Source organism: Elaeis guineensis, chromosome 16 (assembly GCF_000442705.2).
Source record: "Elaeis guineensis isolate ETL-2024a chromosome 16, EG11, whole genome shotgun sequence".
Taxonomy (NCBI): Eukaryota; Viridiplantae; Streptophyta; class Magnoliopsida; order Arecales; family Arecaceae; genus Elaeis; species Elaeis guineensis.
In genome coordinates this window covers 45,923,219-45,935,232 of record NC_026008.2, presented here as the reverse complement: position 1 = coordinate 45,935,232, position 12,014 = coordinate 45,923,219, and the positions used below count along the sequence as shown (strand labels likewise).

Below are 12,014 nucleotides of genomic sequence, written 5' to 3'. Positions count from 1 at the left end.
TAAAAACCAATTTACAATGGAACATGTTATTTAGATTAAAATTGTGATAACCTAAAATCGGTGAAAATTGCATGACAACCCAACTGATATATATAAAACATGCACTATCCAAACAAGAAAAAAAAATCATAAAAAGAATTACCATACAAGTATAAAGTTTCTTGTTGAAGTAATTGACAACATAATTTTCTCTCTTTTAATTAATGGTGGTGGTAATCTAATAAGTTTAAAATGGAGAAAATTTGGAAAACTTTCTTCCTGTTCAAAAGGACCTCTTTTAGTGGCATGATAGATAAGTTTCAAATCCAGTTAAGGGATGTCACACCAGACCATCTAATGCATAAGATACCTCACTGATAGATTTAATCATGCTGTGGAGGCACATTAACTATACCAACTAAACATAATTTAAATTTAAATAAATCAATCTGAAGACTAATGAGGTTCTGGTCATATCTTTCATGCAAAAGAATAATTTTTTTTTTTTTTTTTTTTGGAGACGTCAATCTTTGGATATCATAATGGCTGCTTTCGAGATGTATGCGGATACACGGAAGAAACTGATTGGAGTGCTTGCAAGGTCCAATCCAACGGTTCCGTTCCGAAGGAAGATCATCAATTCTTTTCCGCGTGAAACAAACAACCCGAATCGTAACAAACGTACGTGTCAAACAATCATTTGGTTTGCACAGCTTTGTGGTCGCCAGCGCATCCGGCACACGATGGCCGACCTGGAGGCCCAGATTAGCCCTCTTTCGGGCAAAGAATCCCAACTAGCCGTTATTCCTGGCGAGTTCCCGTTCTTCGGTATCTGCGTCCCCCTTCAAACGAGATATAGAAAGAAGAAAAAGCAAAACCCCAATCCTAATTTCATCTCGTTCATCCTTCATTTCGTGTAATTATCGCTCGATTTCTCACAGATTTTGTCATCCAAATCCGTTCCGGGGCATCGATCCTATTACTGCGCACAAGGTAGAATCTTGAATCAAAATCGAACTATTTTTTCCCATTAATTTATCATATTTTTTGCTCGATGTATCTGTTGTGAAATTCCACCGATTAAGTAACGGTCTGGGTTTATAAAAGGAATATTAGGGCGCGTTGGTAAAGCGATTTGAAGATTTGAGATTTGTCCAGCGAACAGAAGGGGAATGATGATGGATTGCTGTACTCCAATTCCTGAAGATTGGGGGGAGCCGGATACTTTCTATCCGATCAGGCCGGAGTGTCGCAATGATGTCCCTGCTTCTCGATTCAAGCCCAGGGTCAGTTCCGCGATTCTTTTTTCACAAAGAATTTTCTTTCTTTTTCTTTTTTTCTTTCCTTGATTGATTCTTTCTTGCAACCTTTTTCTTTCCCACCGTGAGATTTTAATATTAGGACAGCTCTTGTATCGAATTATGCCTTTTTTATTAGCTTCTTCGATCTCTGATTGCATTTCTAGAAGATATGGTCCCAGCGGTAGGGATTGATTGCTACCCTAATTCATTCCCGATCAAGAGTGTCGTTCATTGCTGTAATTAATGAAACAATAATCCTGCTAAAAGACCAATAAAAAAGACTGATAAAAGGCCATATAGTATTTGTTCTTTCTAACTTTAAGTAGACCGAAGGAAGGTATCGCTGGGAACTCTTAATTGACCTAGTTTTTGCATCCATGTCCTTCCCAACAATTGAAGAGTTGTTATGAGACCAACAAGAACGCTATTCAGAACATATTTTGACTTCTTAACTATCTTCACAATTATTGAAGTCCAGCACTTTGTCACAAACTTCATCAGCTTGTTTGATATGATGGTGATTCTAGTAGTGGTTTGTATGTTAGGCTTCTTATATACTGACAGCAGAGTGTCTGGAATGAAAAATTAGATTTCAGTTCAAGAACTTTCTGATAGCAACTACAGAAACTTGGAAACTGTTGCATTAAGAATGGCAAATAATTTATAGTTAAATGACGAATGTTTGGAATGAAACCGTTATAACTTTAATTTGGTTCAACAGATTATCAATCTCGCAAGATAAAGTTTTACCCTCTTACAATGGTATATTTCCACAGCAATTTCTAATCCAAATTAGCAAGACTTTCCTTATTACTTGCAGAAAACTTGTGTTTCTGCCATGAGGCCTCTACCACTCAAGCCTCTTTCCTCTATATATCCTCTTATTACATGAATATCTGCTTTTGATTTTTGTCTTTCCTGGGAGGTTATTTGCAAAGTTGTTAATATCTTTTACTGTTTCCTCCTCCCTTGTTCCTGCACTCCAGTAAAACAAAACCACATGAACTTTGTTTATGGTTAAATAATTGTTGTGTTTCACCAGTAGGATCCTAATAGGATGCATGTGTCTCTCATTTTTCCTCCTGCAGTCAGAAAGACCACTGACAGCACTGCTTTTATTATGATGGAGCTGCCGACCTAAAGTCCAGAAGTGAGCTGCATTGCTATGTTTACCTTGGCCCCTTTTACTCATTCACTTAAATGAAGAAACCAAGACTTTAACCAGCAAAGTGCAAAAAGAAGCAAATTTAGCATCTTTGATAGTATTTTAAAGATATGCAGCTTACTCTCGTTCTTTGGAGAGCAGTTCATTTGCTTAAACTTCATGATTTTGATTGGGCATTGTAAGATACGATTTGAATATCTCCACTTTCTTGCAGGTAGTTCCATTTAGATCTGTGAACAAGCAAATTGCTAATGTACGAGAAAAAAATATATTAAACATATTTATATCATTTCTCTTGAGTACCTTGTGCACCATCTCTTTTTGTCTATACTATTTTGATATTCCTGATTGCACACTAATCTGACATTTTTAATCATTTCTTTAAAGATCTTTTTGGTGTGTGTATATGGTTTGTAATTAGGCACATGATCTGTGCCTCTACTTCTGCAGCCAGGAAAAACTCTTAGTGCGAGACGATGGCATGCTTCGTTTTCTGAGGAAGGTATATTGGATATAGCTAAAGTGCTCAGACGAATACAGCGTGGAGTAAGTATTTTTTATGCCACTTCATTTATAATTGTCATTGATTGTATTTGTTGAATGATTGGAATCTAGAGTGATGCTGCTAATAACCAATTTATGTGCACCGTGACACCATAGGAAAATGCAATACTCAAATTTTAGAAACTTCACTCGAGAACTTATGGCTGTAATTTTTAGCACCACCACTATTGTCATCGTCATTGTCATTGTCATCGTCATTGTCCAACAAAATTTTATTGTAGGCAATGACTAACCGTGCCATAGAAAATAAAAGGTATGGCATGATATAGCATTTGGGTCTCTCTCTATCTTTCTCTCTCTCTCTCTCTCTCACCCTCCCTCTCCCTTTCCCCCTTCCCTTCCTCTCTCTGTGTGTGTGTGAATCTAGTGATCATGTTGTACCATATGATGAATTAATATCCGATATTAGTCCCAAGATTTAATAAAGAAGGTGGTAGTTTGGCACGACATTAACAACAAGTAATTTAAAGAGCGAAAACATCATGTGGATTCAATCCCAATGCATGCCATCTCAAAATTTGAAATTCAGAATTTCTTGCCTTCTCAATTCCTTCTTTATTGCCCTCTTCGCCTAGTGAGAGGGCCAAACTAAGTTGCATGCTATAAATCATCTCACTGATTCAATGTGATTATACATGTCCATTCAGTATTCTCAATTTGTTCAAATCTTGGAGCCAGTAACATCTCCAAGATGCATTTTTATCTATTCTAAGAAGAACCATAACAAACTAACAAAGATAACATTATACATAAATATTTTCTATTGACTAACGTTCACAAAAAATCACACAACTTGAATTTGACTTGTGATGCAACTGGTGTGATAATGTTATACTTATACGACTTTATGTTGGTTTCCATTTTCTGTAAGATTTGATTCCATGGATGCATTGATGTAATTTTATGCATGAGATTTGAATCACAATCTTGTTTTTAATTTTGGTGTTATTTCAGGGTGTTCATCCAACAATTAAAGGTGTTGTTTGGGAATTTTTAGTAGGGTGTTATGATCCAAAGAGTACTTTTGATGAACGTAGTCAACTAAGAGAACATCGGAGGTAATGATTTCCCCTGTGCAAGTAGATTATCCAAATGTTTAAAATGTGCAGACTTGTCTCTTGATAACCTGTATTACAGAAAATGGTATATTCTTTTTCACTTTTCTGGTGCATTTTAGATGCATGGTGCACTGCTAATTTTGTTTTCTTTCCTCTTGTCGAAGGTTCTGTATCTTACTCATGGCTAAAAGGCTGTACTATTGCTTTGGACATTTAAAATTACTGATCAAACTGACTGTGGCAGGCAAGAGTATGAAAATTTGAAGTCAAAATGCCAAGAAATGGATAAGATGATCGGCAGTGGCAAGATAATCACAACACCTGTAATTACAGAAGATGGTCAGCCTATTGAGGACCCTACAAGTGATGGTACTGCTTCACAAGAGAAAGTGCAATCCCATGATGCAGATTTTCCAGTACAAAATAATGTGATTGAGGACAAAGAGGTCATTCAGTGGAAGCTTACCTTACATCAAATTGGTAAAACATCAACAACAATGACATCATCCATATTTGTCATTGTTTGTGTCAACGGCTAGCTGATCAAATTTGTTTTTGTCTATGATCCCATCTATTTCTATGATATGCTGAGTGTGGAATCCTATTTATTTCTATGCTTTCACTTTGGGATACTTCCTGTATCATTTTTAGAAAATAACTACATGAGAGCAATGCTGGTTGAAATGTATAAGCTAGAAAGTTGTAGACTTGGTCAGAACTTGGAGTTAGAATTGACCATTAAACTAACTTGTTGATGCTACTTGGAATGGGGAAATAAGGACTTGGTTTCTTTACTTTGAGAAGAGGCTCTCTTTACTTTGAGAAGAGACTTGCTTTCTTTACTTTGAGAAGAGACTTTTATATCTGAACTTGGGTATAATTTGAGAAATTACATGGTGCAAATGCTGACTGATATTATTTTCTGCTTTGCATACCATCTTGCTTTGTGCCTGCTGACATTGAGATCCAACTTCATCATCTTTGTTCATCTTATTTTATGGTCATCCTTAAACTTATTTTGTTCATAACTTGCCTGTTCTTTTTCATCATTCTTCTGTAGATGCACAAGTGATTGGAACAGTTTCTTTTGTTTGTTTCCATTTTGTATCATGTCAGTACAGCTGACTGTCGACATCAATCACAGATCTTATCTCCAATATGCAATACAGAATTTAGCAAAATGATTGGTTGCAACTGTTTTCCTTTGTGCTGGCATTGTTCGGCTGGAGTATGTGGTCCATCAATTTCCTGGTCAAGAAAAGTCATGATTGTAGTGAAAATAGTGCTCAAATAAACTGAAGCAATCCATGATGTCACAGAGACTAGCCTGAAACATCTGAAATGATGTTTATCTTTTATTGGAAAAGAATCTAAAATGCAATCAAAATACTGCTTGAAATGTTCAGTTGAAATGATGGGAAGCGGGTAGAAACTAGACCAAAAGTAGTGTTTTGCTAGTGCAGTTTCTTTATCCTTCATTAACAAATGTGTTTTATAAACTTTATTCATGATATACGGTTATTTACACCATTTCTCATCAAATAGAGTTATTGGATGACATCATTATGGTGAATACCACTCCCAAAGTTGATGTCTTCTAATCTTTTGAAATTTTCTTCATTTTCAAAGAACTAAGAGCTGCTGTTACTGGGTCAAAATATTTGATTTTAGGTTTGGATGTAGCACGTACAGACCGGGCTCTTGTTTATTATGAAAGCCCAGCAAACCAAGCAAAGCTTTGGGACATGCTTGCAGTTTATTCATGGTTAGACAAGGACATCGGTTACTGCCAGGGTGAGTAGTCTGTGAATGCTATTGACTAAAAGAAGATGATGCACTTCAATTATTATGTAATATTAAGGTCTCATGTTGTTTGAACAATCCATTCTGACTGTACAGTTTTCCATCAGGAATGAGTGACCTGTGTTCACCAATATCGATCCTTCTTGAAAATGAAGCAGATGGTTTTTGGTGCTTTGAACGTCTAATGCGGAAACTGGTATACACTTGTTTCTTTTCTTTTCTAGCTTGGATCACTTGTGTTTCCACCACTATCTGCCCCCATCCCTCCCTCCCTCTCCAACCATTTCAGTTTTCCCTTTTCCTCCTAGTCCTTCATGATGTCTTTTTACTGCTTGATACGCAATCCCTAATTCTTTGATGGCATCTGAATTTTAGCTCAGAGAGAAAGAAATGCAACATATTTAGAAGACAATAAAACTTGAGGATCATGATAATGTATTTTAAATACAACAGTGGCATCATGAATGAATTGTCAATAAAAGATTGTGATGATGTGTTTTGAATATAATAGTTGCATCAAGAATGAAATCTGGATTGTAGCATTGTATTATGAAGCATCCAAAATGTCGACACTGGTTGAAATGATTGTCCTTGTGACTAGATCCTGTGCTTTGTTGCTGTCTGCTTATTTATTCTATAAATGTGAAATATTGAGATTATACCATAAGTAGTGTGCTATCAATTTGTAATCAAGATAAGTATACTTTTTTATACATCTTGTTTTAGAAGAAAGGCTTTCAGTTTTTCTATCTTTTCAGATATCATGAACTCTTATGGTTATATCTTGTTATTTATAAAGCGAGGTAATTTCAAATGCACGAGTAGTTCAATTGGAGTACGGTCTCAATTGACTATGTTGTCATCTATCATAAAAGCTATCGATCCAAAGCTCCATGAACACATAGGTACAACTTCTGAGCACCTCTATAGAGTTATTTAGTTGCATGTATTGTTGCTTTACTTGTATCAAAAGAAAATATACTTCTATTGTAATTTTGAGATGCCTGAATTTACTACCTCAGGACTCCTGTTTGTTCATTTCTTGCAAAGATTATTATGTGCTAAATTTTCTATATATTTTTGTTGAATGGGTTGGCAACTATACATTTTCTTCCCCTGCATGCCTAGATATCTCATATGGTGTCTAGTCAAATTTATGAAATACTGACATGGTTATTCTAGACACTCTTAGTTTCGCATGCCTGAACTTGTTGACTTGTATGTGTATGTGCCATGAATATTGTCTTGTGGGATAGCATACATCAGATTCTTCATATGCATATGTGTGCAAGAGATGGAAATGTTCTTATGATAGATATGTGTTTTACATTTTGCTCAGGCCAACCAATGCATAATTAATGTGTTCTGATGGATAAACATTAAAACAATCATCCAAAAGAATCACAAAACCGGATTTTTCCCTCACTAAGTGAAGCATTTTAGTTTTCGTATCAAGAAAAATCACTATATAAGTTTCTGGTATACAATGAAATATGTAGATAGTGAGTGTCATTATCAGCCTGAGAAATCCAACATCCTTTGTGCACAGTATTTGTTTTACTTCATGTTCTTTTCCATGGTTTGTTTTGTAGATGCTGTTCAGATTAGTTTCCATTTGTATCAGCCTGAGAAACATTGGTGGATGTTGAACTTCTAGAGCTTTTTTCTTATATTTTTCTTTTTCATCATGCCGGTTGTAAGATGCTGTTTGGTGTTTTTTATTTTTTATTATTTTATGTGCTCATCGTTAGAAAAGATTAAATGCTAAATACAAAGGCAATTATCTGTGAAAAATGACTTGTGTGGGTGCTTGTTTTGGTAGAAAAGATGTCTGCATTCATGTCAATGTAATAATTTGTACCCCATTCATATGTGGTGTGCATTTTCTGTGTTTAAGTAAATGACTTATACAGCTTTAAAACCTGCCAATCTTCTAGCAAAATGGTATCCTTCTTCAATATTCCGTTACTACATTGATGATAGTTGACTCTCTCCCTCTGTGTGTGTGTGTGTGTGTTGGCTGCTTCATTCTTGTCCCTTCCATCACAGATCACCTTCAAAGTAAATGTAAGAGATCTCCCCTCACTCTTGGTTATTGATTAGTAGAAATCTGGAAAGATAACAAGTTCAAAAATTTTTTACTTGCTGATTGCAAAGATAACCATTTACTGTCAAAGGAGCATATAAAGCATTTAGCAGAGTTTCTGCACCTTCTTGCTTACTTCCACGTGGTGCTGGTATTATAGCCATCTTCCATGTTACCAAGGATATTAAAGGACCAATCTGCCATTCATCTACATAAAAACTGCTCTGGGGATTCATGTAATCTGTTTGGCAGTCTAACCATTCAAATCCTGAACTTTTATCTTGTTATCCAGGAACTAATACCTACCACCATTTTTTGTGCAACAGCCTGTCCAAGGAGAAAAAATTGACCTTCATTCTCCCACTTATTCCCGACCTATTTCTTCAAATTAATGATGCAGTGTGCGTGTAAATAGAATTAGATATCTTTTTCAGTTCTCCTTTTTTCTAGCTTCAATCCCCTTGTTTAAGAAAGAAATGGGTTAACAAATTCCAAATTGCTTGATTTCTTGATTTATGAGCTCCAAAGCTATCCTGTCTAAAGAGCTTCAAAATAGAGAGGAATGATGAACAAAAGTTGCTCAAACTTATGGAAAAAATAATACTTTGTAAATGCAAGTTTCCATACTTCTGATAGCAAACCCTCAATGACAGAAAATCTGGATGGAGGGGAGTATTTGTTTGCCTTCCGTATGTTGATGGTCCTTTTTCGCAGAGAGTTCTCATTCGTTGATGCATTGTACCTTTGGGAGGTATGTCTTCTACCTTGTATAGTTGCTTTATTTTGTAACTCTTCTTTTGGTGCAAAACCAGCGTATAGTTATGCCGTAGAATTATTTACAAGCTCAATGTTACACTTGTTCGACTTATCCTTATTTCTCCTTATCCTTCAATATAATCTATAAACCATATGTGATGGTTGTCAATGAGAAGACAATTTAAAATAGAAGGCTGCTTGATCTCCTGAAACTTTCAGCTTATTTGGTCTATGGAGTACAATCCCAACCTCTTCTCCATGTATGAGTCGGATGCTTCTTCTGAAAAAAGCCTAGCAGCGGTAGGAGATGATAATCTGCTGCATTACGGGAAGTTTGAGAGGAAGAATGTGCAGGCTGGTCATAAGGATCCACAGGCCACTCTTTCCGTCTTTCTTGTAGCCAGTGTTCTTGAGGCCAAAAACAGGCGATTGTTGAAGGAAGCCAAAGGTCTGGACGATGTTGTCAAGGTCTCTCTCTCTCTCTCTCTCTCTCTCTCTCTCTCTGTGCGTGCGTGCGTGCGCGTGTGCGGGCACGTGTGTGCAGATGTGTGCTTGCATGTATCATTCTCCTTACCTTCTAACTCTATCAGCACTTGGCAGATCTTAAATGACATAACTGGAAAATTGGATGCAAAGAAGGCATGTAACGAGGCATTAAAGCTTCATAAAAAGTACTTGAGTAAGGTATGCCTTTTATTGGTCTTTTTCTGCTTTTCCTTATCAAGAATATGGACAATCTAATTAAGTTATGGATATATTCTGAGATGCAGACGAAGACATCATAGTGTTGGGGCTGTAGACCTGTTAGAAACCCACCTATAAGCGGTTTTTTTTTTGGGTAATACACCTATAAGCGGCTTTAGGGCCAATGAGGCGTTACATGGAGGCTTTTCCCCAGTGTTTTTTTAGCTTTTTTTTTTTTTGAGTTCATTTCTCCATTTATTTTTCAGAGCTCTCGAGTGATTAGTTATATTTGCACATCAGAATAATATTTGTATCCGGGACTCGTGGGAATATGAATTCAAGTTTGTTAACTTTTGTTGTACAATAATTTGGGCTTTTTCAGAGGAAATTCATGTTCAGGTTTGGCTTATCCGTTTGTGTTTCTTCTATCCATTATGAGGAGCTGGTGCTAGGATATGTAGCAGGTACCAGATGTTAGAATCACCGGATGCTTGGATGATGTCAGAGTTCAGCAACGAACTTTGATGGAAATTTAAGATGCGTTTGGTTATATTTTTTTATTTTTAAAAAAATATTTTTTATTTTTTTAATGTTTATTACAGAATAAAAATAAAGAAATAAAAAATATGTTAAGTAAGTAGTTGCTATAAAAACATCTTGTAGAGTTTTAAATTAAAAAAAAAAATAAAAGGTAGTAAATAAATAGAGAGGGAGCAAGCGAATGAAATCGATGGAGCGGCAATCGATAGATCTAAAGATAATCTCCAGCAAGGACATCAAATCTTTCGCCTTACTTAAGTCCTCCTTCTAGCCACTATCTCCTTTGCCAGCGGCAGTGATGGCCACCGGTCGGACTTGAAGCAGAAGAAGCAGCGCACATCAGCCAATCAGATCGATGATGAGAACCCGGAGTGGGACCACCCGATCCGGATCATTCTCGACTCCCAAGACAAGGGCCACATTCTCCAATTCGACATCACGGCTCATGATTTCCTTGGAGACTGGCTTACTGGTCGCATCCGCATTCCCGTTGCCGATCTGTCGCTGGAGGATCCCATCGAAGCCTTCCGCGTTGCCAACTACCTTGTTCAGACCTCTGACGGGAAGCCCAACGGCGTTCTTAGCTTCTTATACAAGATGAACGGCGGCAAAGGGAGAAGTCTACTATCGGATCCGATTGTCTATTACCCGCCATCTGCATCTGCTGCCAGCTATACTCCTCCGAAGATGGAGCTTCATCCACCATTGACGTCGGCCAACGGCTACTATCCACCGCTGTCGGTTAGATACCCTCCAGCGTCGGATTCCGTGATCTATTACCCACCGTTGGAACCAGCGATCTATTGCCTGCCTCCGCGACGGATTTGGAGTACTTTCTGAGGCCGTATCCGACGATCGGATACCCAGCAGCCCTTGTTGGCTGGTATTATCCTCCAACATCTCCGATACAGGCAAAAAGTATCGAGCCCTGTCGATCGGCGGTGCTCGTCTATCAGGCAGATAGAGAGCCTAAGGGATGGGGAGGGGGAGGTGGCGATCGTCGGGATGAATCGAGCCTAAGGGATGGGGAGGGGGAGGTGGCGATCGTCGGGATGAATCGAGATAAGTCGGAAAGAACTAAAAATAAATTTTAAAAAATAAAAAATATATATTTTTTATATAAAATAAATATTTTTAATTTTTATTATATATTTTTTGAATTGTTATCGAATATTATTTTTTTATTTTTATTTTTTAAATTTTTTTAAAAAAACTTGAAAGACTAACCAAACGCCCCCTCACTGATCATGAATGTTTTCGGTGTGCCACCACCCATCATCTTGGAGTGCATGACAAGATCACAGGGCAGACGAAACAGGCCAGATTGGACCACCACAGCTCGTGATGCTTTGAAAATCCTGCTAGGGCACTCAAAAGCTTTGTCAGCCTAGCCTTATTTTGGCATATAGCAGTTTTGAACTCAACTACTATGCATTGCACCAAGTTTTATAAGATAAATCAAGCCTTTGTGTCATGGCAAAATATGTTTTTCCTTTTTTCTGTCTCTTTTTGGGTGCATTGAACGGGTGTCCTCCAACTTTGGCAGTTTCGTACCAAATCCCGGACTTTTACCACTTGGTTACTGAGATATCTCAATGCAAACCTTAGTGGTGGATTTATACCACTTGGTTACTGAGATATCTCAGTGCAAACCTTAGTGGTGGATTTACCTATGTTTAGAAATTGCACGCCGGCAACTATGTGGAATGATGAGATTGTTAGGTGGAGAAATTTTGGGCAAATCGAAGCAGAAAGACTGCAAAGGTGTTTCTATGACGCCCCGTTAGCATGTCTGAAAAGACACTCGGCACATCGCATGACGAGTATGCAAATAGATCGGATCAAAGCTTTGAGAACCGCAAAGAGCTGGTTGTGTATGATTGCATCCTTCTCCAACCAATCTACCTGGCAAAATTTTTCCTTGTGCAATTATTGTCTGCAAACCATAGCTAATATACCAAAGCTGTGTAAACATATTTGAATGAGCTTGTTATTAAGCCAAGTGCAAGCTTACACGTCATATGAGTCAGTTCGAACGGGCCTGTTAATTTTTTCCAAGTCAAGCCTGAGCTCTAAGT

The 12,014-nt window shown here is 37.3% G+C and overlaps 1 protein-coding gene and 1 pseudogene across 3 annotated transcripts; both read left to right on the top strand.

Annotated features, from left to right (window-relative positions):
- The first annotated feature begins 741 nt into the window (after positions 1–741).
- On the top strand, positions 742–9,805 carry LOC105032923 (rab GTPase-activating protein 22). Of its 3 annotated transcripts, none has more exons than XM_010907518.4 (12): positions 742–972; positions 1,087–1,265; positions 2,896–2,991; positions 3,964–4,067; positions 4,312–4,547; positions 5,739–5,861; positions 5,978–6,066; positions 6,670–6,775; positions 8,610–8,707; positions 8,932–9,180; positions 9,313–9,396; positions 9,483–9,805. In XM_010907518.4, the coding sequence occupies exons 2-12, from the start codon at positions 1,152–1,154 to the stop codon at positions 9,495–9,497; spliced, it is 1,314 nt and encodes a 437-aa protein (XP_010905820.1). In that variant the 5' UTR covers positions 742–972; positions 1,087–1,151; the 3' UTR covers positions 9,498–9,805. The 3 variants fall into 3 exon arrangements, with proteins under 3 accessions (XP_010905820.1, XP_073106211.1, XP_073106212.1); XM_073250110.1 differs by having other exon boundaries at positions 752–972; positions 1,096–1,265; XM_073250111.1 differs by lacking the exon at positions 742–972 and having other exon boundaries at positions 1,129–1,265; positions 2,867–2,991.
- Positions 9,806–10,126: 321 nt separating this feature from the next.
- On the top strand, positions 10,127–11,030 carry LOC105032947 (protein SRC2-like; annotated as a pseudogene).
- Positions 11,031–12,014: the final 984 nt, after the last annotated feature.